The sequence below is a fragment of the Piliocolobus tephrosceles genome, chromosome 8, assembly GCF_002776525.5.
Source record: "Piliocolobus tephrosceles isolate RC106 chromosome 8, ASM277652v3, whole genome shotgun sequence".
Classification (NCBI taxonomy): Eukaryota; Metazoa; Chordata; class Mammalia; order Primates; family Cercopithecidae; genus Piliocolobus; species Piliocolobus tephrosceles.
In genome coordinates this window covers 94121111-94148040 of record NC_045441.1, presented here as the reverse complement: position 1 = coordinate 94148040, position 26930 = coordinate 94121111, and the positions used below count along the sequence as shown (strand labels likewise).

The 26930-nt window shown below is 39.0% G+C and overlaps 1 protein-coding gene across 1 annotated transcript in view; it reads right to left on the bottom strand.

Moving 5' to 3' along the window:
* Nucleotides 1-26930, bottom strand: part of MAGI2 (membrane associated guanylate kinase, WW and PDZ domain containing 2) — a 1516313-nt gene that overhangs the window by 326616 nt on the left and 1162767 nt on the right. The window contains exons 8-9 of the mRNA XM_026448702.1: nt 22297-22418; nt 20163-20345 (exon numbers count right to left, since the gene is read on the bottom strand). Of these exons, the coding sequence (XP_026304487.1) occupies nt 20163-20345; nt 22297-22418 (305 nt within the window). The remainder of the gene's footprint in view (nt 1-20162; nt 20346-22296; nt 22419-26930) is intronic.

The following is a 26930-nucleotide window of genomic DNA, read 5'->3' as shown; positions in this document are numbered from 1 at the left end:
CTATATTAGTAAAAAGGGAATGGACTTTAATCTCTTATCTAAAACTTTCCCTCAATGTCTGTTTTTATTTCAAAAATGGAGCAAAATAGTTGGTACACACACACCACACCACACCACACTACACTACATTACACTACACTACATTACACTACACCACACTACACTTTAGAAGCCTGAGGGCGGGGAAAAAAAAACCAAAAACAGAAGGCTAGTGGAGAGTGAGAATTTTATCACATTTTAGAGATGAGACTTAAGGAATCATATGGTTCAACCTCCAACCAGAGTCTAAGACGCAATTACTGAGACTCCGATTAAACCTCCAGTTGAGTTGAGTTGACTGTTCTCCTGGAAGGCAGAACAGCATAGTAGTCAAGACGGGTTTGGATCCCAGGCTTACTGCACACTGCTGGTGTGACCCTGAGCTAGTCTCTTAACTTTCCTAAACTTCAGTTCTTCATTTGTAAAATAATTATATCTATCCTACAGGGTTATCATAAAAATTAAATCAGATATTATATATTAAGAATGTGGCACAATGTCATTAAACTCTCAATGAATGAATATTATTATTAGACAACCCATTCCATTGTAAGGTAGCTCTGTTATTAAGCTATTTTTTTAAAATAATGAATCTGTCCAGGTGTGATGGCTCATGCCTGTAATCCCAGCACTTTGGGAGGCCGAGGCTGGTGGATCACCTGAGGTCAGGAGTTCAAGACCAGCCTGGCCAACATGGTGAATCCCTGTCTCTAGCAAAAGAAAAAAAAGAAAAAGAAAAAAAAAATTAGCTGGGTGTGGTGGCAGGTGCCTGTAATCACAGCTACCTGGGAGGCTGAGGCAGGAGAATCGCTTGAACCTGGGAGGCAGAGGTTGCAGTGAGCTAAGATCACGCCATTGCACTCCAGCCTGGGCGACAAGAATGAAACTCTATCTCAAAGAAAATAAATAAATACAAAATAAAACAATGGATCAAAATCTGACTCTCTATAGCTGTCATCTATTTGTGCTTGTTCTCCCATCTGAGAAACCAAAAAATAACTGATTTAAAGCATGGCTGCTCCACCTTCCTTTTGGTAGCTATTCCATGTCTGAAGCACTTTGCATTCTTTATGTTGTAGACTTTGGCATATATGCTTACTATCCCACTGTACCCCTAAGAGTATAGGCTAAATGAATCCTATGGCTATCATTACTTCCTGAGAAGAACCAAAAAGGGAATCATAAAACACTCAACAAAGAAAATATAGCTATGAAATCGAGAACCGATTTGTCTTTGATAGGAGACAGTTTATAGATGCTGAATCTTCCAGACAAATTTTACAGCCTTGTTCACATACCACCTAACTTAACCTTATTCCTTATGACTTCAGAGATATTAAAGCATCTTAATTAGGTTAAAGTGATGTAATGCCTGCTCCTCCTTCTACTACCATAATCTACCTAGTTGCTCTAGCTTGAAATTCAAACAAGCAAACATACTTGACTCATTCTCCACCCCTCTCTTCTATGCAGACAAGAGGGAACACTGATTCTATGGTCCAGATATTTGTCCTTTCATTCCTCTTTCTCTTCTCATGGTTGTTAGAGTTGATGCTTTCAATAGGTAGATGACCAGCATACAGCAAACTAGCAGCAAAGGAACCAATGCACTAAGAACCAGGACCCCACTCTCACCCTGCCCTGTGATCACCTGCTACTTCTTCCCCCTGACCCAACCCAAGTGGAAGCCACAGGACAAGGGAGTCCATTGGTGTAGTGAATGAAGAGAACTAAAAGGAATGAGTCTGGAGAGGAAAATGAACTTGATTCCACACATTTCTTAACTTCTTTTGTGACTTCTGTTTCTCTCTCTCTCCAGAGGTATCTTTTGATCATTTTGATCAAAGTCATTTTGAACGTTACATGTTTGATGATGTTGCTCCCCTACTTTTATAATCTTTCCATTCCTATTAGGCAGACTTTATAGTTCCCTCCTGATCAACCTCCTGGCAGCCTTTCACCTTAACTTCTGTTTCCACTTTCCTTCTCTGCTGTCTCCTAGGTTTCAGGCATAACAGACAAGCTGATGGTTCTCCATGTCTCCCAGATTTAGAGAATCCCAAGGACCACATTGCTTTCATCTGATAAGAAGAGATCCTACCTGACACAGCTCCTGGCTCGTAGTAAATGCTCCACATGTGCCTGCTGAATAAAGGGATGCCTGCACTTTTGCACACAATATTCTCTGAACCTGGATTGCCTAATAAATTCTTAATTTCCCTTCCATCTCTAAATCATACTTCTGTGAAATCCACCATGATCTCTCCCCATGACATCTCCTCTTATGAGAGACTCATTCCTCTGTCCTTGCTCTGCAGTCTGTATACATCTCTTTTAGCACTTATCTCCAGGTGCCGTTTTAAATTGCACACATTCCTCTGTGACTTTACCAGACCGTACATTCCTTTATGACAGAGACTGGCATTACACATCCACAGATCCCCAGGACCTGAAAGGATGCCTGATGCATGGTGGGTACCCAATGCACATGTAACCTGTTTACTGAGGAAAATGGACTCGATCCCACTCATTTCTTCTTCTCTGGCTTCTGTTTGTTTCAGAATGACAGAGGGGAGGTGGGAGAGGTATAAAAATATAAAGTAGTATTTTTCACCAATTACTACTTCCATTCCTTTTCCCCATTCCTTAATGATATCTTGGGAAGAATATTAACTTTTAAGTAACTTTTTGCTATAATATATCCAGTCTCACTAAAGTCTGAACACCAAACTTTAGTGATTGAAATCACTTTCCTGGCCAGGCGCGGTGGCTCAAGCCTGTAATCCCAGCACTTTGGGAGGCCGAGACGGGCGGATCACGAGGTCAGGAGATCGAGACCATCCTGGCTAACACGGTGAAACCCCGTCTCTACTAAAAAATACAAAAAATTAGCTGGGCGAGGTGGTGGGCGCCTGTAGTCCCAGCTACTCGGGAGGCTGAGGCAAAGAGAATGGCTTAAACCCGGGAGGTGGAGCTTGTAGTGAGCTGAGATCCGGCCACTGCACTCCAGCCTGGGCGACAGAGCGAGACCCGGCCTCAAAAAAAAAAAAAAAAAAAGAAATCACTTTCCTTCCTCCTTTGTGGAGAGGTATGGTCTGCCTCTGAATCACTGCCTTTCCCCTCCTTCATTCTTCAAGGTCTAGCTCTTCCAGTGTGTTAGGGGCAGAGAGGAAGATCTCTCTCTCTATTTATTTCTCTTTCTTTTTAATTTAACTGGTTGCAATTGTATGCTTTTTGTGTTGGTTGTGGCTGCTTGTCTGGTGAATGGTAACTGGCTGTTGAAGTGGCAGGCATCCAGTGGCTGGCTCTTTTGTGGGATGGATCTGTGCATTCTTCCTCTGGCCAGTGTAATATTTGGTTCAAGCTTGACCTCTTTCACCTCTGTCAGCTCCTGCCACACTGGAGCACTGCCCAGTCTGTTGATGCTGGGTGTTCCTTGCCCAGCAGGCAGCTCTCTTGCGTGGAGGACAGAAGACAGCTGGCACAAATCAGGCTCTATTCTCCATGGTCACTTCAACCATGAAATCTCACATAGCCTCCTCATGCCAAATACTGTTGCAATGGCTTCACTGCCATGTCTTTTCTCTCTCCTGCCATCTCTCTCCAATTCACTTCCTTCCTGTTATGACTGGCAAAGGAAGCGAGTCCACTGCCTGGGCAGATGTCCAATTTGGAAACCTGATCTCCATCTTCCCTTCTTACAGGCCACCCCAATTTCAATGAGTGATTCTCCTGTAGCCTCCCCTTTCTTTTTCATGCGGATTGTTGTGTTACCTCTCACACACAAATTCCATATAAGAAAAACTACCCTGAAGATTCTGTTTTCCCTTCTTCAGCTTCTGTTTATGGAAGCTAGGGTGAGAGGAGAGGGTTTGATTATAGTAAGGGAGTCCCACAGTAGCACTGAGGTGGGTTTGTGGACCCTGGAGTCAATTGTATGAAAAATGCCACTCAATGTCCCCTGATAAGGTTTGGTGAACAAATGAATAAGCAAGTGGATGTATCTATTTTGAAGAGTTGATAATAGATGGGAATACTGATGCTGCAATAAGGGGCTAGGTGGATTGTAAAACAGAACAAGATTAGTCGATGACAGAAATCAGATGTAAGCCCTGGACTTCCGACTCGGCTAAGTGCCCCAGCCTGCCATCTTTGTATAACCTCTGCTTGTCTCAGCAAGGCATGAAGTCATAACATTAATTAATAATGCCACTCCACACATCAATAAGAGCCTTGGTAATTTACCACGAAAAGTGAGTTTTGTATTTTTGTAGAATTTGCAGCTCTGAATAGGGAGGAAAATGTCATTTCTGCCAGAGGCACAGCATCTTGTTCAGCTCTTATGTAAACTCACTGTCAGGCAATCCTAGAAACTGCCTCCACTTGCCTCTGGGCAAAATGTCTCCTTTTCATAGAAAAATGTCACCTTTTCTCAAGGAAATGGCAGGTGGTTATTTTTTTTCCAAAGGAAAAATGACCTTTGCATTTTGTTAAAAAAACCCCAAAAACCCCTCAAGGACTTAAGCTTTGATGAAAACACTAAAAACAATTCCATATCTTTTACTTTGTACTTTAGGTTCCACTTTGTCAATTTTGAGATTATACCTGTCACCACTGATGTAGCCTGTAGGCAAATGTCAGTGACCAGAAAATTCTGGCATCTTGTTCTCCAGGAATGTTCAACGGATGCTTGTATCTCAGCTCTTGTTGCTCCCAGCTCTAAAACACACACACACACACACACACACACACACACACACACACACACCCCTCTCTCTCTCTCTCTCTCACTTTATTCTCATTACATTAACACTTTAAAGCCTTTATATCCCCAATCCTGGATCACAATCTTATACCAGTCCATGAAAGGCTCCTCTGAAAAAATGCCAATGTTGCTACATTGCGTATCGTTGTGCTTAAAATTATGTAATATTTGATATGAAATTTATACCTATGGCAATCTAAGTCATTTTTCACACCAAATATTTTTATTCTCTCATGAGGACACAGGAAAAAATATATCCAGTATTCTTTCCCACCACCTCCCACAGTCAGATAAGAAAATACAAAAGAAATACAACAAAGAAGAGGAGTGAAAATATTAGGAGCCAACACTTTAAAACAAAGAGAGCAGGAAGATAAAGGTGATGATAATAAAGAAAGACAGTTCTAGGTTATTAACCTCGGCCTGACAAAACAAAGTTCCCGCTTATTTTGTCAATATTTCATATATGTGGTAGAAGTTTTTCCCTTCTGACAACAGTTCTTACCATTAAAAAAAGCAAAATTTACCTCACAGAGTTTGATTTTCCAGCAAAGTAGTAAGTTAGACGACCACACTCAAGATTTACCGTGCGTACTCTTGTCACTTCATGCAAATCCTCAGCTGGAGCAGATGAGAGGCACATTAATTACACTGGATACAGAAATAATGTTTCTGCAGCTGCAGCAGTTTTGATATTTGCAGACTCCAGCGCACTCTATCTGTAATTTCACTGGCAGCTTGCAAAAACCAGCAGAATCACACTTACAAACAAAGGTCTGCATGGTAATTTATCTCCTATTGACTTCAATGAAACCTCTTCATTCAGAATACTAAGAGATTCATAATTATGAGCTAAGATCTATGACTTAGCTAAAGAAAATGAAAGACACGTTTCTTGCCTCTTCTCACTTATGTTCCACATACCTGTGGATGATGATACATATGTGCATATCTGTACAATTAAACTATTCACTGAACACTTGCAAACCCATATGACAAGCGGTAGGAATATGCACCAATATCCTATATATTTAGTTCAATGAGTGTTATTTCTCTTAGCAGAAACATTTACCTTTCCTCACGCATGTTCCAACTATCTTAACCTCCTCAGACTTTTCTTTTGGTTATGATTCAGAATTGACTTGCTTTTATTTTTGGAGTGGGTTACTGTATCAAAATAGGAGAGACCATTATTAAACAAATGAAGCTTAGGTTACTGACTGCTGTAAAACGTGCCTAGGAAAAAGAGATGAGCATCCTACGGCATACTTACACAGCATCTAGGCCAATTTCAGTGTCAGATAATGTATACAAAAGAGGTGAAATGTCCCTATTTTAGCTGCCAGTCTGCCAACAGAACAGTTGTTAACATGGCATCACAATTCTGAAAATTTTCTGATACCTCTATTAAGTCTAAAATGATTTAAAGAAGCAAGAGGTGTCTTTAAATGTTCAATGCAGAATCATTTTGTCTCCAGGATCCAAAGGGTGAACATCCTAGGAGTTCATAAGATCTTTTCATGTGTCCACTACTCCTAGAATATTATAGCTTTAATTTATTGGAAGATAGTCTTATGGAGATTCATAAGGGCTACCATTTCTGAGAGATTCCACGTGCCACGACTTAAGTATTTTATGTATAATAACTCGTCTGGTGAGATGTTTGGTTAAACTAGACTAAGAAAAGCTTTAAATAATTCTGTAAGGAGAACACAATCATAGAATAATCTATGATGATTACAGCAAACCTTATGCCTCTATAGTAATCCATGTAGACTAGTGCTGCATAGAAAGATTCATTCACTTATTTAATCAACAAGTTGAATATTTTCCATATACCTGGTCATGAACTAAGTCTTGGGGATTTATTCACCATCAAGTCAGACACAGGTTTTGATCTCAGTGAACTTACAGTCAGGTTGGGGAGGCAGGGGCTGGCAAACGAGAATTTCCAGTTCAGCTGAGGGAGGAGCAGATAAAAATAAGCATCTTTCATAAAAAGCAGATTGTTTCCTGATGAACCAAAGGCTCAGTTCGGAGAGACAGAGTAGTAGGAACGGAACGAACTTGACATTATCTGTAAGAGTGCATATGGTGCGTATACACGTGCGTGTGTGTACACATACATACACACCATAGAATACACGCACACCACAGAATATATGCAGCCATAAAAAATGATGAAATCGTGTCCTTTGCAGCAACATGGATGTAGCTGGAGGTCACTGTCCTAAGTGAATTAACACAAGAGCAAAAAACCAAATACTACATGTTCTCACTTATATGTGGAAGTTAAACATTGTGTACATATGGATATAAAGATGGAAACAACAGACACTAGGGACTACTAGAGTAGGGAGGGTCAGGGCAACGGCTGAGAAACTATGCTCAATACCTGAGTGACAGGATCGTGCATACCCCGAACCTCAGTGTTACTCAATACACCTATGTAACAAACCTGAACAGGTACCCCTGAATCTCAAATAAAAGTTGAAATTATGTATAAAAAAAAATGCAGATGGCAGTCCAGATAGCAGAATCTGGTAAATCTTTGCATCTAGTTGTATCACTTTGGTTCATTGATAAAGCAAGGGAATTGGTGATTTTGGATCTACACTTAAAAAGCTAAAGTGGGCCGGGCGCGGTGGCTCACGCCTGTAATTCCAGTACTTTGGGAGGCCGAGACGGGCGGATCACGAGGTCAGGAGATCGAGACCATCCTGGCTAACACAGTGAAACTCCATCTCTACTAAAAAATAGAAAAAAATTAGCTGGGCATGGTGGCAGGCGCCTGTAGTCCTAACTACTCGGGAGGCTGAGGCAGGAGAATGGTGTGAACCCGGGAGGTAGAGCTTGCAGTGAGCCAAGATCGTGCCACTGCACTCAGCTCGGGCAACAGAGCAAGACTCTGTCTCAAAAAAAAAAAAAAAAAAAAAAAAAAAAAGCTAAAGTGAAAATAACTGCTTAAATGCATTTAGATGTTACTTTTAGTTTAAATTTATCTGAAGGTAAACACCTCTCACTAATATACTCACAGCCAACCACCTCCTCCTATACTATTAAGTATAAAAACATGATGTTAACCCCATATTTTCCAGTCCATTTCTATTATATTTAAATAACAGGCTTTCAGATGTTTTTAAAATGCCAATTTTATACCCAGTAGCATACACTGGTACTCTAATATAACCTTCCTGGTGTTATAATGTCTAGCACCATTCTGAGCTCTGCTCTCAGGCTGAGTAGAGGCCCCACCTGTTTTTTCCTTTAGCTCCTCAGAGGGCCAATGAGCCTTAGTGCAAGTTACTATAAATATTTTGTGCAGAATAACTTAAAAATAATAGTAATAAATGAACATTTAAGTGCATTGACTTTCATGACCTTAATAGGTAAAATCATCATGAATATCGTATCTTGATTACTGTGTGACTTATCCAAACGGATATCAATACTGAAACTAGAAAAAAATGTAAAGTAGCACACTTCACTATATCTGCACTAAAATGATAGTAAAGTTCTTAATTCTGCAGCAGAGATGAGAACTTAGGATCAGATTTGTATAGTTACCCCTTCTTAAGTGAGCTTTTATCAGAATGTGATTTTAAATGAAGAGGGAATAAAGAGGACTATGCAAGGCAAAAAGAAGAGAAAAGACAGAAATGAGAATAAAGAGGCACCACAATAGCATTTGGGTTACAAAGGCCTCTTTTTAAAACTAAATGTGTTGCTGAAACATTGCATGGTTTTAAGAACTGATGCAATGACATTGTTTTTAATCCCCGTGTGCTTTGGTCTGTAGCCAAATTCAAGTACTTTTCCAGGTGTGACATCTGTATCACCTAGGTGTCATTATAAAAGAAGAGTAGGCTGGGCGCGGTGGCTCACGCCTGTAATCCCAGCACTTTGGGAGGCCGAGGTGGGCAGATCACAAGGTCAGGAGATCGAGACCATCCTGGCTAATATGGTGAAACCCCATCTCTACTAAAAATATAAAAAAATTAGCCGGGTATGGTGACGGGTGCCTGTAGTCCCAGCTACTCAGGAGACTGAGGCAGGAGAATGGTGTGAACCCGGGAGGCAGAGCTTTCAGTGAGCCGAGATCATGCCACTGCACTCCAGCCTGGGCAACAGAGCGAGACTCCGTCTCAAAAAAAAAAAAAAAAAAAAAAAAAAAAAGGAGAGTAGCGGCTAGAAAGAGTTCAGCACTGCCCTCACCTCACTGTGAGATGTGCTGTTATTGATCTGAGAGATACATTACTAGCAGTGGAGATATTAGGTATTTGAACAAAATGAGGTGGAGTTTTGAAAGTTAGGTGTGTTTAGAAAGAACAAGGAGTAAATATATTGATGGGCTAAGTTTATTTCTTTTCTACTGGAAGATACTAGTATTGGCCAGTTGGCTAGAAATTTATTTTCTGACTTTTAGAGGTACCAAAATGTTTTCATTTACACCTAAAGTTCATAAATGTCTAAACAGGCAAAATGATGTTATGTCACGGCAGTTTTAGAAAATTATCTAACATGACATATGAATATTTTGCTAGATTAAACCCTTTTTAAAAAAAATGAATTCCTATAACCACTTCCTTTATTTTTATTAGAAAGATAAAGCTAGAGATCTGGTGGTTTTACTGCTTATAATGTCTGAATGTGGTATTATGATTCACCATGATTTATTGCTAGCACTACAGAGAACTGAAGGGGAAAACATTATCAATGCTCTGTACCAGAAAGATGGTGAGAAGGCAGAGCGTCCATAAAAGTGAAAGGTACTTTTCTCAGCGGAGTTTGTGCAAACCCAGAGAACTCCGAAACGAAGCAGCCCCAAGCATACTGCAGTAGATAAAAAAATTACTTAACATTTTTTGCTACTTCTCCACCAAAAGGTTTCCCTTGCCTTGAGTCTGCACTGACTATGACTCACTCTGATCCAAAGAGTAGAGGAGCTGCATTTCTCTGGTTAGTTCATTTGGTTCTAGGAATTGGCAGACCACCTCAGTGATTTATACCACCTAAATCAATGGAATGGGGTGGAAGTGACACTGTGCAGGACCAGCCTAGGCCTTAAGAGGCCTGACAGCCTTCCCTTTTGCTCTCTCAAGGTACCCTAAGCTACCTTGTCATTGAGACTGTGTGGAGCAATGCCTGGCAAGATCTCAGGTGTCCCAACCATCCTAGTGGAGGCATGAAGTGTGAGTGAAGTCGCCCTGTGCATCCTAGCCCCAGGAGAGCTTCATGTGACTGCAGCTGGGTGATGAGTCCCGAAGTAAGTCTAGTAGAAGACAGCAACCCGCCTGATCCTAAGTGAGATTGCAGAATCATGAGCCAACTATCTAGTGTTCTTTTAAATCACCTGAGTTTGGCATAGTTTGTTAGGCAGCAATAGAAAACTAAACAGGCACTTCAAAGGAGTAGAAAAAATTACATTTCTCTGATTAGTTCATTTGCTTCTGGCAATTGACAGACTACCTAAATGATTTACACTACCAAAATATGAACACCTGGCTACGGTGAAGGGTGGTGTTGAAAGGCTGGCTGATTCACTAAGACATTTTAAATAGGGCAGGCAGTAGGAGGGCAGTTATGGGGAGAGCTCACCTCAGTGTGTGCTCAGGTTTCAAAAGGAAGCCTGCTCTGGATATAGGTTGGTTATGAAGTGGTGGAAAAACAAGCCAGAAAACATTTTCAAATGACTTCTTAGGCTTTCTTGCAGCCCTTTCTCAGGGAATGTTTAACGAACAACCAGGAAATTGTATTAAACTGCTAAGGAGCTCAGAATGGTTAGGAAGGGCCAGAGAACACTGGGCTGGGGTGGAGTGGGAAACTACTGGATGACCATCAACTGGAAAATCAATACGGAATGGCCAGCACTAAGAAGAGAGGCTACTGCTCCTCTGAGAGCAGGCCCATCACCATCCACATGGGCCTCAGGTTAATCCACACTCTTCCCTAGAGGGTAAAAAGGGTAACTAAGATTTCAGATAATAATGCTATGGGATAGAGTATCCTGAAACAGTGCTAAAACCCCCCAAAGTGAGAAACTGCTTATAGTCCAATATCCTAGACTTATTTCTAGAAGCCACTTAATGTGACTGGTAAGAAAGATAAATGTAAGGATTAGGTTTTTTTCTATTGGATAGAAGCCCTTAGTCTCCACCCTAAAAGCTAGTCCCCACTGTTGTTATTCACACACACCCCTTCAAAGCAGTTCTGAGCATAGGCTTGGATAGGAGAGGGGGAGGTTAGGATGGAGGGTGTTTGCAAAGCTGTACAGTAGGTGAGAAAGGAATCTTCTTGCTACTACTAAAGGCAGTCGTTCTCATACTCCATTGGGCATATGATGCAGATTCTAAGACTTTTGGTTCAAGATAACAGATTGAACACACATCTTTCTCTTTAACAAGGACTTTAAAATAGATGAACCCACAGCAATGAAGAGACCCTGAGAAAGATGGTTGTAAGACAAGACAATGGAAGAGAATTCTAGAATATGGAATGCCAACACAGGCATGAGAGCAGAGGTATCATGACTTTGAAAAGTATATTCCGGAGCAGGAGCTGGCAAACTAAGACCCATGAGACAAAACCTGCTATTACCTGTATTTGTAATTAAAGTTTTATTGGTACACAGCCATACCCACTTGTTTTTACATGTTGTCTAGGGCTGCTTTCACAATAGCAGAGTTGAAGAATTGTAACAGAGACCATCTGGTCTGCAAAACCCAAAATGTTTTACGTATTTACTAATATTTGATCCTTTACAGAGTTTGCTGATTTCCGTTCTAGTGTCTTCTTGGCTGGGAGGGCAGCATGGACAGGAAGGACTCTCAGTTGCTCCACAGAACCCCAGAAGGGCTAGGGATCTGGAAACATCTGATCTGAGTATATGGAAGATCTGCCTGGCCATTTGCCTGCATGCAGAACTCCCACCAAACACCCAAGTCAGAGAATGAGGGTGTCTCCAAAAGAGAAAGAAAAATGCCCCAGAGAACAGATTAGACTTTCTTATTCTGTCCCTGCTTCATAATCCTAAATAAAATCTGACTAGTCTTCAAACTCTGCCACCAACGTTGGACTCCCAAGTATCTTTATAGGATTTCACTCTTAAATATGAAAATCTAGAAACATTAGACACATGAGCACCACACTCTAGTAAAATAAAGATATGTGAGAAAAAGAGGATATGGATAGGAATAACGGTGGACTGTGTTTGGGAAAAATATAATGCAAAGTCCCTAAGTGTCAGCCGTGCAACCACCCCAGTAGACAGGGGTTGGAAGACAAAAAAAATGACCAGAAAAAAGGAGATCCTCCATAGTACCTAATACGACATTTTTTGGGAAAATATTATTATTTTAAGAAAGATATTGCAATAAAGAAACAGTATAAAACTCCACAAAGCTGTTTAAGGGAAACAATATATTTATGGTACCTTACTGGGCTCAGTGAACAAATGTACAAAGCCATAATGATGCAAAAACTATGCAAATTCCACTAAAATTAGTTGTAAAACTCTATTGGGAGGATGTAGGAGGGTTACCAGATGCTAAAGCCTCATTTTTTTCTAAAAGAAAGTAAATATAGGTCATGTCTAAACTGTTAAATCAAGACAACTGTATAAGTGTATTCATTAGAAGTGTGAAGGTAGCTACCAAAAGAAATATCTAAAAGAATGTAAACTAATCCATTGTCTCTGGGATATAGGTCTAGAGGGTGGGAAGGGACAGGGTGGAGACATTTTAAGCATGTTAAATATTTTGATCCTTTTTTATTTACCATGCACATGTACTGCTTCAACAATTAAACACACAGACACACACACAGACACACACACACTGTTGAACACTACTTCTAGAAATCTGGAATCAGTAGGTCTGGGGGCACAGGAATCTGTATTTTTAAAACGCTCTCCAAATGGTTCTGACAAAGTTAATCTTGTGCCTTTACTTTCAGAAGCACAGATACAGAGGTAGCAACCACTAAAAGAGCAGTGACATCTACCTGCTCAAGTGAAGAAGTGCCAGGGGTTAAAGAATTCTAGGATTGGCTGGACATGGTGCCTCATAACCATAATCTCGGCTTTTGGGAGGCCAAGGTGGGAACCTTGCTTCAGGCCAGGAGTTTGAGACCAGCCTGGGCAACAAAGTGATACCTTGTCTCTATAAAAATTTTAAAGAAATTAGCCAAGCATGGTGGTGCAAGCCTGTGATTCCAGCTACTTGGGAGGCTGTGGTGGGAGAATGACTGGAACCCAGAAGCTAGAGGCTACCGTGAGCAATGATTGTGCCACTACACTCCAGCCTGGGTGACAGAGTGAGACTCTGTCAAGAAAAAGATGATGAAAAGGAAGAAGAAAGAAGAGAAAATAAAGAAGCAAGAAGAAGAAGAAAAGAAAGAAGACAAAAAGAAGAGAAAGATGAAGAAGAATGCTAGGATGCTTGCATGTTTTTCTCTCAGGATACTTTCTTGTGATTTTACTAACAAAATGGATAAATGCTAAAAGAAGGCAAGTAAAAACTAACAAGTTGTGAGTTACTTCATAATTCAACTCCTGCCTATGGAAGCACTTCATGAAGAGGTTAGCTCTCTTCTCTCTCGTGTATGTTGCAAACTACAAGCTTTGATTCAAAAATTAGCCTGGGGAAAAACATAAAACATCATGTAAAGAGGGAAGCTTTTTAATTGAAGGATGTTAGATAATTATCTTTCAGACTCCATGGTTTCTGTGTAAGCCATGTTACATCAAACTTGATTTTTAAAATACTTTAAACAATGTAATCAGGGTCTCTAGTGTTTACAAATGATTGCTGGGATGTGTAGAATACTTAATAACCAGAATTCAGAGGGTTTCTGGGCACTATGGTAATTCTTTCTGAGAATCCTTCTGGAACATCATAGGATCATTGGGGATTGGCTCCATTAGTTGTCAAAAAGCAGCCAAAGGCACGCTGCCCTCATTTTCTCCAGTTCTCCATCCCTTCCCAGGAGTCAGTGCTGACTGAGAAAGAAATAATTCCCAACTCTACCCTTATTTCTCTTGTACAGGACCCTGGGTCAAACTTTTTGGTACAGAGGATTTTTCTTTGTGCCTGCACAAACTACCGACATCTCTTTGACTAAATTACAGATCACCTAGAGCTGGAGAAGTTGACTAAAATATTTTCATGTTTATTTCAATGTCAAATGAGACTGCTCACCTTTTCAATACCAGTAACTTATCCTTTGTATCTGTAGTATCTGTTATTTGTGTTAATTTTTGAGGTTCATTTGATATATAAAGTCATTATAAAAAAGAAAATTAATTTTGTCTTTACCATGTACTTGTCTTTTAAATTTCATCCATAAACTGAAAAACTGGGTTGTTGGTGCTTCAGTCGTCAGCTACATTGTCCAATTAGCATTGACTAGGCTATACTGTAAAAGAGGAATTTGGCTTATTCAAATTTCATTTCTTCATTTATAAAAGCATCCATCCAACCATCCATCCATCTGTCCGTCCATCTGTCCATCTGTCTGTACATCCAAGAAGTACTTATGAGCACCTGTTATTTGCTCAGCACTGTTTTATGTTCCAGGAACATATAAGTAAAACAAAATATTAGCCATAGAGTGAACCTCTATGCCAAATGGGCTAAAAATTAGTTGAAAAATTCTATGAGAATGGTTTTAATCACAGGTATATGTGTATTTGTGAATTCTGGTTTTTTTTATTTGAGGAAATATGACTCTATACTGTCTCTGATGTTTGCTACAAGTCTAAGTAGTTCATCTTCACCACTTATGATGATCATTTTACCCCATACTTCACCATAAATTCACACTGAAGGTGAAACATTAATGTACACGGTGGTGGCATACCCCCTTTTCTAGGCACTTCTCACCACTGTGCCTCTCTACATGTGCTATTTCCTCTTCCCATTATCTTCGTCACTTGTCCACCTAGCAGATGCCTGTTCATCATCCAAAACTCTTTCAGGCATCATCTTCTCTATGAGGCCTTCCCTAAGCACCTCCCAGCAGAATGGATCCCCCTTTCCTCTGTACTACTGTTGTACTTATGTACATATTTCTATTATTGCATTGATATAAATATTCATTAATATGTCACTGGTAAACTTCTTGGAGATAGAAACATTTGTCTCATTTTTGCTTCCCTAGTAATTTGGGATTTGCTGGTAATTAGCAAAATGTCTGGCACATTCACTAAATATTTGCTGAATTGAACTGAAGAGCCATTCCCTCTATTATAACATGTGGGATGTTGCAGAAATGTGTTCTTACATGTAGTTTTTAAATTATCTCACAATTACAGGTAAACATTTTAAATTTTTTGAATATTTAACAAGTATTACATTTTGTTTGATTAAACTCTTTTCCAATGAGAGGCATTATCATCCCTATAAAAGCCTAATAAAATTATACAGTTAGCAATATACTTTAAAAATTTTCTGTTGCTTAGACAGGTGTGATGGTGCATGTTTGTAGTCCTAGCTACTGGGAAGGCTGAGGCAGGGGGATTGCGTGAGCCCAGGAGGTTGAGTCTCACCAGCCTGGGCAACACAGCAAGACCCCATCTCTTGAGAAAACAAACAAACAAACAAACAAATAAACTTCTGTTGCTCACTTCTCCTACTCTCCTGACTTTGTGCCAATATTGTGGTTATTACAGACCTATTATATTTTGCTACAATTACTTGTTTATGGGCATGTGGCCCCTCCTAGATATGAACGCCTTGAGAAACAGGTCTGTGTTCTTCCCATCTTTATAGCCCTGGTGCATTGCAATGACTATGAAAGAGAGTTGTTCAGCAAGTTAAATGCATAGGGGACTAAATAGGAGATGGTGAATAGAATTAAATCTTTGGTTCTTTTATCTCCCCTAGGACCTGCTTTGTGTTTATCTTAAATGAAGACAGTCTGTTAAATTCTAAATAAAGCTTTGACTTTGTGGTTGAATAAAGCTAACTTAGACTGTGTGGGTGTGGCAAACTAGCAAAATGAGTAAAAAAGAAAAAATATTTTCTATGCAAATATTTTTATTTTGTCTTTTAAGTTTACACTGAAATAAGTCCTTTCTAGTTTTGAAACATGAAATAGTAGAAAGAAAAATAACTACATTTTTATTCTAAAAAGAAATGGATTTGTGAAATACTTCACTGAAGTTCAAAAGCATTGGGGAGTCTTTCCCCTCTCCCAAGATGGAATTAGTCCCATAATTTTCTTTTATTCTAATTGTAAGCAACAGGGTAATTTTTATTGAAACATTCGATGTTTGTGAGGTTTTGGCAACATGAAGATGTGGATGCTAAGAAAAATATCACCAAATGAATGGCAGAGTTGGAGACCTTCTCACTCACTCTTGTAGAAAATTATGTACACATGACTTTTATAACAGTAGTGTTTGGAAACGTGGTGAGTTAGTTTTGAAACTTCATCTCAACTTTTAAGGAGATATAATATGCATTACTCACAAATGAGTGGCAGTGACAAATATACTTATAAGGGTACCTTAAAAAGTTATTTATACAGGAACTATACGATAAATGGTAATATAGCATTGGTGATATTTAAAATTAAAAATGTCAGATGAATACCTCAGTTTTTTTTTTTTTTTTCTATACACAAACCACTTTAAAACCCATGGAAGAACAATTCATCAGTGTACTGGTCATAAAAAAGGCAGAACTTTTTCTCCAAAGGAATTCTTTAATTTTTGTATCTACTAGAATTGATTGAGTTTGGAAAGTTGATATCATAAACTAAATAAATGTGAAAAACATGACAATGGTGAAAGAGTATATTCCTTTAAAGATAAAGTTATCGTACTTTATAATAGTAATCTAAGGCATTTAAAAATTAAACTATACCAATAAAAAGTTCTGAAATTGAGGCAGTAATTAATAGCCTACCAACCAAAAAAAAGTCCAGGACCAGAAGGATTCACAGTCGAATTACACCAGAGGTACAAAGAGGAGCTGGTATCATTCCTTCTGAAACTATTCCAAACAATAGAAAATGAGGGAATCCTCCCTAATTCATTTTATGATGCCAGCATCATTCTGACACCAAAACCCGGCAGAGACACAACAAAAAAAAAGAAAATTTCAGGCCAATATCCCTGATGAACATTGCTGTGAAAATCCTCAAAGAAATACTGGCAAACCGAATCCAGCAGCACATCAAAAAGCTTATCCACCATGATCAAGCCGGCTTCATTCCCGGGATGCAAGGCTGGTTCAACATATGCAAATCAATAAACATAATCCATCACATAAGCAGAACCAATGACAAAAACCACATGATTATCTCAAAAGATGCAGAAAAGGCCTTCGAGAAAATTCAACACCCCTTCATGCTAAAAACTCTCCATAAACATGGAACATATCTCAAAATAATAGGAGCTATTTATGACAAACACACAGCCAATATCATACTGAATGGGCAAAAAAAGGAAGCATTCCTTTTGAAAACTGGCACAAGACAAGGATACCCTCTCTCACCACTCCTATTCAACATAGTATTGGAACTTCTGGCCAGGGCAATCAGGCAAGAGAAAGAAACAAAGGTATTCAAATAGAAAAAGAGGAAGTCAAATAGTCTCTTTTGGCAGATGACATGATTATATATTAGAAAACCCCATTGTCTCAACCCCAAAACTCCTTATGCTGATAATAAGCAACTTCAGCAAAGTCTCAAGATCCAAAATCAATGTGCAAAAATCACAAGCATTTCTATAAACCAATAACAGACAAACAGAGAGCCAAACCATGAGTGAACTCCCATTCACAACTGCTACAAAGAGAATGAAATACCTACGAATACAACTTACAAGGGATGGGAAGGACCTCTTCAGGGAGAACTATAAACCACTGCTCAAGGAAATAAGAGAGACACAAACAAATGGAAAACATTCCATGCTCATGGATAGGAAGAATCAATATCGTGAAAAAGGCCATACTGCCCAAAGTAATTTATAGATTCAATGCTATCCCCATGAAGCTACCATTGACTTTCTTCACAGAATTGGAAAAAACCACCATAAATTTTATATGGAACCCATAAATTTTATATGGAACCACATTGCCAAGGCAATCCAATCCTAAGCAAAAAGAACAAAGCTGGAGGCATCACACTACCTGACTTCCAACTATACTATAAGGGTACAGTAACCCAAAATGGCATGGTACTGGTACCAAAACAGATATACAGGACAATGGAACAGAACAGAGGCCTCAGAAATAAACACCACACATCTACAACCATCTGATCTTTGACAAACCTGACAAAAACAAGCAATGGGGAAAGAATTCCCTATTTAAGAAATGGTGTTGGGAAAACTGGCTAGCCATATGCAGAAAACTCAAACTGGACCCCTTCCTTACACCTTATATAAAAATTAACTCAAGATGGATTAAAGACTTAAATGTTAGACCTAAAACCATAAAAACCCTAGAAGAAAACCTAGGCAATACCATTCAGGACATGGGCATGGGCAAGGACTTCATGACTAAAACACCAAAAGCAATGGCAACAAAAGCCCAAATTGACAAGTGGGATCTAATTAAACAAAGAGCTTCTGCACAGCAAAAGAAACTACCATCAGAGTGAACAGGAAACCTACAGAATGGAAGAAAGTTTTTGCAATCTATCCATCTGACAAAGGGTTAATATCCAGAATCTGCGAAGAATTTAAACAAATTTGCAAGAATAAAACAACCCCATGAAAAAGTGAGCGAAGCATATGAACAGATACTTCTCAAAAGAAGACATTTGTGCAGCCAACAAACATATGAGAAAAAGCTCATCATCACTGGTCATTAGAGAAATGCAACTCAAAACCACAATGAGATACCATCTCATGCCAGTTTATGGTGATCATTAAAAAGTCAGGAAACAACAGATACTGGAGACGATGTGGAGAAACATGAACACTTTTACACTGTTGGGAGTGTAAATTGGTTCAGCCATTGTGGAAGACAGTGAGTTGATTCCTCAAGGATCTAGAACCAGAACTACCATTTGACCCAGCCATCCCATTACTGGGTATATACCCAAAGGATTATAAATCATTCTACTATAAAGACACATGTACACATATGTTTATTGTGGCACTGTTCACAACAGCAAAGACTTGGAACTAACCCAAATGCCCATCAATGACAGACTGGATAACGAAAATGTGGCATACATACACCATGAAATACTATGCAGCCATAAAAAAGGATGAGTTCCTGTCCTTTGCAGGGACATGGATGAAGCTGGAAACCATCATTCTCAGCAAACTAACACAAAAACAGAAAACCAAACACCGCATGTTCTCACTCATAAGTGGGAGTTGAACAATAAGAACACATGGACACAGGGAGGGGAACATCACACACTGGGGGGGCCGGTCCATGGGTGGGGGGCTAAAGGAGGAATAGCATTAGGAGAAATACCTAATGTAGATGACGGGTTGATGTGTGCAGCAAACCACCATGTCTCGTGTATACCTATGTAACAAAACTGCACGTTCTGCACATCTACCCCAGAACTTAAAGTATAATTAAAAAAAATTACACTATACAAATCTTGAACTAGCACTTAAAATACATAGGTCAAATTTAATTTCTTCATTGTTTTCTAGATAAGGAAATTAATATTTATAAGCTGTGGGACTTACCCAAGATCATGGGCCAAGCAAGAAAATTTAAAATCAGACTGTGAAGCCAAACCTTGTTCATTACTTTTTCATTTACCGTCTGTAATTTTCATATTTTATATGTTCCTGCCCTTAGCAATTTGCCTCTGTATTTCCACATGAAATAAATTTCAGTTGTGACTTGAGTAGATATCTGAGTAATTATATATGAAAAGTAATTTTTAAGGACTAGAAAAGACTCACATATTAAAACATTCTATGGGGACAGACTTAGTCCAGTTTAAAATTTTCTGTATGAGATGGGCATGTATATTTCAATAACTAACCTGGGTTATACAGCATGAGAATATTATAAGATTAACACAGATTTTAAAATACTGTAGCTGAATATAAGTCAGAAAAGTGTGAAATGTTAATCACACCCCTAAGAACAAACTCTAGAGATAAATTAGAAAAGTGTCAATCTCAAGAGACCATTGAATCCAGCAAACAGAAGGGGTAGTCTAAAAAAGAAGGCAAAAATTATATTCGAAATTGTTTCTAAATTAATTCAACTTGATATTTTTAAACTTAGGGGAAACACAATTTATGCTTTATGCTTTTCCTAAAGTGAAGTGACCTTTGTCTTTCGAATAAAAACACAGAAGAAGCTCCTTATATTTGCCTTTAGAAAAAAAGATGTTGTAAAACAATTTTCTAAACCATGAAGGGTCTTACCTGTTTCCATTTTTCCATCCTGTGCTGCGGGCCCATCCGGAATCACACTTTTCACCTGCAGAAACTCATCAGGCTCGTCTCCACCAATGATGGTAAATCCAAAACCCATGTTGCTCTTTTTTAGGGTGGTGCTGAGGAATGTTCCCTTCAACTGGGATGCATCCCGGGTGAAGAGTGGTTTTTCTACATCGGCCAATATAAGTTAAAAAAGAAAAAGGCATGTTCAAGGCAAGTTCTCAGACAAGAGAAAGCCAGCCGCTGAGCAGCGACAATCCCAGAGGTAAATGTGGGGGTCTTACACAGCAAATGCAAGCAGGTGGTGACTACAAGAGGAGCAAAACTGTTAGAACTTCCCACACATGAAGAGCAGTCCCAAACATCCAGGGGAAGATGAAAAAGCTGTTTGGTTTGGAGACAGAGTTTTTGTCAAATCAGTTTCCACTCATTAATTTAGCCTTCTTGGGCTTAGAAAAGGCTGTGTCAACAGGCTGCCAGAACCTTCTGAGAAAAGAGGACAAGGAGCCCAAATCATCCAGACAACATCTGGATCCGTTCCTCTTGTTGTTAGAAAAGATTCCAGGTAGGAGGTATGTGTCAGTGGCTGATCCTAAACTAAGCCTTGAAGAAATAAGCGTAGAAACATGAAAAGGACTTGTGATTTTTTTAAGTGAATAACAGCACATTTCAGCATGTGCAGCATCACAAACAGAGAAACAGTGGAATGTGATCACACACTCAAAGGTCCAGATTGTTTAGAAACAGTACCTGTATGTGGGACTGACTTTTGTTTACACCGCTCTGTTGTGAGATACTATGAAGATAACCAGGTAAATAAATTGCTGTTGGCTCCGATAGTGTTTAGTATAGTCTAAAATGTGAGCAAAAGGCAAGCCAATGTTTTTAGATATAATTATGAATGTAAAGGTAACACATTTTGTAACAATATGTTGATAGATTCAAATCATATGCTTGAATAATCTAAATAGGCACTGCATTGATTTACCTGCTAATTTGTTACATAATATGCTTTTCCAGCTATGATCTGTAATAAATATATTCCTAAGTATAATAAGTGTTTTAAAAAATAATAGTCATACTAGAAAACAGAATATCTGCTTTAAATTCCATCACAGATAAATATTTTATATTATTCTTTTAAAATGTGTTATATTTAGGTGATCTGATTTAATATTTGTAAGAGCCAAATTGTACATGGTAACTCTGTTAAGTATTCTGCATGATATCTTTGTTGTTACATTCTGGGTGACATGTAATAAACTCTAAAATAATGAGTCATTCTAGTAGACTTCTGCTTTTTCTGTCCACTTACATATCACATGTATCTTTACTAAAAACAGAGCTTCTTTAAAACATAAATAAAAACCACATATAATCCTTTCTCCTATGTTTACTTTATCAAATTAATGTTTATAGTTGGAGAGAAGTTCATCAGGAGACCTTTACATTCATTTAATTATGCTGCATTATGTGGAGTGAAAATTATCAGCAGGCAAGCCTAGAGCTCCCGACTCTAAAGGCTCTTCTGTGCTTTTACTTAGAAGCTCACTAGCTGTGAAAAGTTCGTGCAGCAACTCATCCCACTACGTGGCTCCCAGGTGTAGTCAGGTCCCACAAGCAGCCCTGGGACATACCAAACAGCCAGGGCCTCCCTGATGGGTCGCGCTGATAGTAAGACAAGTCATTCAGGCTGTGCGACCTCTCCGGGGCTGCACGGGGGCAGATGGATTTGGGCCTAGGTAATGTCCATGAGGAGTTGTCTACTGTCACAAAGGAGAACAAGCCTCATTCTTGTGCTTGGTCTTTTAAGGACAAACTTATGAGTCTCTAAGAATCTCTGCAGTTTACAAGGCCACTATAAAAATCCATTAATCTCCTCCACCTGGTGACATGCTGGACATTCCTATGAGGTACTGCCTGAGGCTTTAACTTCATCTGCGGTTGCTAAAGGCATTAGTTTAGAGAGAATGCAAACATCCAGCTAAAGCTAATAGGAGGATCTGGAGAAAGCAAATCAAATTTTCAAGATGGTCCAAGCTACAGACATATTTGGAAGAGCAGGCAGTTTGACAGACAATTTTCCCTTTGAAACACCACATGCTGACAGGTATCATACCTCGGAAACCTGGGGCCTGCAGGGGCTTTGTTCCAAGTTCTGTGTGGGGCATGTTATGTTGCTGTAGCTTCCTTTTTGCTTCCAGGACAGGATTTTCAAACTGTGTTCTTCTATTTATGTGGCTAAAAAAGAAAATTTCAAATTAGGATAACAGTGGGGCAAGGTCATTTAAAAGACCGTATGTATGACTCTATAGAGAGCAGGTGATTAAGGGCCACCTTATCTGATTACAGTCAAGTGCCTCATCCAGCACGCTGTCAGGCTCCTGACTGGGCTGGCCTGTGTACAACACACATTTCTGTGACAAGTGCTGAGTTCTCAAAGGATCTATCATATGTTGTTCTATTTACATCATGCATGATTCAGCTAAAAGAACTAGAATGTGCACTTGCTTTCTGGTCTACTGTGTTCATTTGAGATGAGTTTAATATGCAATAAAATAAGTGGTCAAGAAATGAAATTTATACTGAATGGTGTTGAAGAAAAGAGCATCACCTGAACTTTGCAGGGTCCCCATATCAAACAGGATGAATGTGAGGTAAATTCTTTGATAGAGTATAGCAACTAGAGTCTGCACTTTTTAGAGTTAGTCCTGGATTGAGAGACTGGGATTCAGGAGAAAGACTCTCAAGATCTTTGCAGAAGTTACAGAATGCATATGTAGGACAGTTGATGCTGAAATCAATCAAAAGTAGAGAATTCATATTCTACATGGTGAGAGGGCAAACTTGTAGGTATCAGATGCAGAGTGGCTTGAAGCAACTGTGGCCCAGCCAAACTGAGAACTTATAGTCCAAGCACACTGTGAATTCCTATATAGCAGGCTGTTTGAAATTTAGAGTTCCTTTTCTGTGGGGAGAGTAGGAACCAACAATCCTGCTTTTAGTGGTGGGCCTACATTGCTCTTTCTCTAGGATATAAACATCCCATGAAAGGGCTGGCATACACATTGATTTTGGTTCTTCGTGCAAACTGAAATAGAATTATGGCAGGCAAGCATGAAGAGGAGAGAAGGGATGGAGGAAAAACTGACAAATACTGAGTACTTAACTCTTGGCCAGTTACTATATATAATTTTCCTCAATGAAGCTTCATAACAACACAGACTTGCATTCTAATTATTCCCCTTTTAAAGGCAATGAGACTGACACATGGAGAGATCAGATTATTTGCTCTAAATCGCATGTCTCGTAAGTGGGAAGGCTGGACTTGGCCGTGTTTATTTCTAAACTGAATCTCTGCACACTTTTTTCTTTTTGATGTACGATTTCACATTGGCATGTGCACACATACTTATGTGTGTACACCCTGCACGTCCCCAACACAAACCACTTACAGCTTCAGAAAAGAAAGGAGATAAAAGCAGCAACATCTCAACAACCAGTTTTCCAATACTATGAATCAGATCATTTCAAAGCAGTTCCCAGAAACAAGGTAAGTCAACTGTAAGATCTAATTCTTTTCTCATGGGAGACAGAGTAAAGTAGCTGCCTGCCCCACAGGCTCTGGAGTCAATCAGTCCTGTATTCAAATTCCAGTTCTACCACTTGACTAGCAGTGTGACCTTGGGTGAGTTATTGAACCTGAGTCTTAGTGTCTTAATCTGTAATACCAGCATAATGCCTCCTTCCTGGGGTGGTTGTGAGGATTAAGAAAATAATGAATATTAGCATATGGTTTTGAGTACAGGCATGCTCAATAATTAGCAGCAGCTTGTATCACCGTCATCATCTTAATCACCACCATCACTGTTATCATTTTTCATCCCTAAGAAAGGCTTTATTGGGGAAACTTTAGAAGCTCTGGGACCTTGCTCTAACTGCCTTTGGTGCTGTTTAGGAAGGGAGTGCTTCTATCAATGCTCTTTGTTAATGAAACTCATTTGTAAGGGGTTCAAAGTACAACCATCTATGTAAAATTATTTTCCAATGGAAGTAAAATGCTATTGTAATGCTCTTGTACACCAAGGCCTTGTGTATCATGACTGTGGTGCACAGTGAACTAATAATATCTGTGCCTGTAAAGCATGTGAGCTACAAACTCTAACACTCTAAACTCTAACACTACCACCCTGTTTTGGAAGAACCAGAGTTTGATGCCTGTTTTCTTGTTTCTCCATTATTATGTAACTTCCTTACTAAAATCCTTTGAAGCCTTCCTATTACTTAAACATGTACTGTTCCTGATCTTGCCCTCACTCATTTCTGTAGCTTCACCTTTGGCCGCATCACCACATGTGCCTTCTACTTTGAACGTACTTGGAGCTACTTTGATCAGTGACCCTCTATCAGACCTCTAATCTTTCCACGAGATTCAGCATATAAATAGTGCAGCATTTGAAGCAAGACAACCTGGATTTCAGGTGGCATCTTGGGCACATTTCTAACTCTCTAAGCTTCAATATCTTTATCTGTAAAATGGGGACATTAATAGCTACATCATGGGTTGCTGTGAGGATAAGAGAAATGTTTAAAATGTTTGTATCTCCCTTAGATACCCAGGGAGAACCCAATAATGAAGGTATGGTGCTTATTTTTTTGAGGTACAGTTATTTCTTATTACTATTATTGTAGTGTTGCAGTGGTTACTGCCGTTATTCTGAGGATGTTTTTCCTCTCTCTCCTGTGTCTCCTTCCCTCAGCCCTCCCAGCCACATTCCCTGCCTGTATGATATTCTTCCCCCTTGGGTTCTCAGAAAACTTTGAACAGACTTCTCTCATTGCAGTTTATTCACTTAAAAAAAAATCCATCCACCGAAGCATTTATCCTTTAAGTAACAAATAATCCAATTACATTCTTTTTTTCTTTTTTTTTTTTCTTGAGACGGAGTCATGCTCTGTCAGCCAGGCTGGAGTGCAGTGGCGCAATCTCAACTCACTGCAAGCTCCGCCTCCCGGGTTCACCCCAATCTCCTGCCTCAGCCTCCTGAGTAGCTGGGACTACAGGGGCCTGCCACCACGCCCGGCTAATTTTTTTTTTGTATTTTTAGTAGAGACGGGGTTTCACTATGTGAGCCAGGATGGTCTTGATCTCCTAAAAATATACAATTAAGTTATTATTGACTATAGTCACTATTCACTTATTTTCTTATATGCCACTTCATCATTAAGAGGATTTTAGGAAAACAACAACAAAAGTAAAAAAATTAGGGTGAAGTTAGTTGAATCTAGGTGGGAGATCAACAGAATTGATAAGATAGGTTCCTATTTGTTTACTAGAGTTTTGTTGCAAATTAGCTTTCAGCTTTTAAGCTGCTAATTCAACAGGAGAGAGAAACCAATTATACTATTCAGAGTATGTAAGATGCACTCAAGGCAGTTGTTTAGAAGGACATAGTATTCCTAAGTCTTATGTGACATTCCTTTCCAAATTTTGAATAAAGAGATTCCTGTGATGTAGTATACGGCATCCTAAATAATAATTTTACAATAATGAATTTCATACGCTATCCTAACTTTATTACAATGTGTTTTAATGATTAATTTTCATGCTGATTTCCTTCCCTAGATTGTGTACTCCTATATACAGGATACATGTGTTATTTATCTTTGTGTATTGAGCATTAACACAGTGAATGGAAAATAGCTTTTTTTGTTACATAACTAGATGATGTGTGTGTGTTTTAAAACATTTATTTTCAAACATATGTCAATAACTTTAAGAAACCAAGAAACAGCTTTGAAATGTACTAGGATATCAACTTTTCTTGTTTCCTATCTGTTCTATATCCGTTTTGCTAAGTCATTGTTCGTCATATATGCATAACTTTATCCTTAGAAAATACATCACAAAAACTTTCTGGGATGCAGTTATGCATGCAACAGAGTTCCTCCAACTTGCCACCTGCATGTAATTATTTTCTTAGAAAAGTTAATGTGTAGCCACCTGCTTTATGGTCACTATGTTGAAAATATTCCATTTATCATCAAAATGAGTTTCTAGAGTTCACAGAGAATGAAAACACCAATGAGCTAGTTTGGCATGCTTTGGACCCCACAGACAGCAGAAGCAGGGTATGGCTCTAGCACCATAAGCTAATTGCTACAGAACGTTTGCATTGTCACAAATGAAGTCATTCATTTGAAACTTGAAATGCTCACAAGCTCTGAAAGACTTATCACAAAGAAATGTGATTGTAGCTGAATAGAAACTTGTCTTCCTTATGCTTCCAAAATGAATAGTTTCAAGTTCTTTCAGCAAGGATTTGGGGGTCTTACAATGTGTACAAAAAGATGTGAATGACAAATGCCATCCTTCTCATTATTGAGGCTCTGTGAGATAAGTACTAGCTATTTCATCTAGCTTCCGTACAGAACAAGAAACTGGGAAGCTACCAAGAGTTCTTGCTATTTAATTATATCTAGTCTATTGTCATATTTTGCTAAGAGAATCTTGAGCTATTAAAAGTTAAAAGAGTAAGAGTCATATTCTGAAGTGGGTATATCTTGAAGACTCCATTTTCTCTTTACAGAAGGGAAAGACTACTGATGAGAGATGCTTCCAAATTAAAAATGGCAAAGGACTCAGGATATTTAAGGATGAAATTCCATTGCCTGATCTCTTTGTCCTCACATTCACTTATCTGCAGTCTGACTCTCTCCTCTCACCATGGAATGGAAACTTAGAGTAAGTTC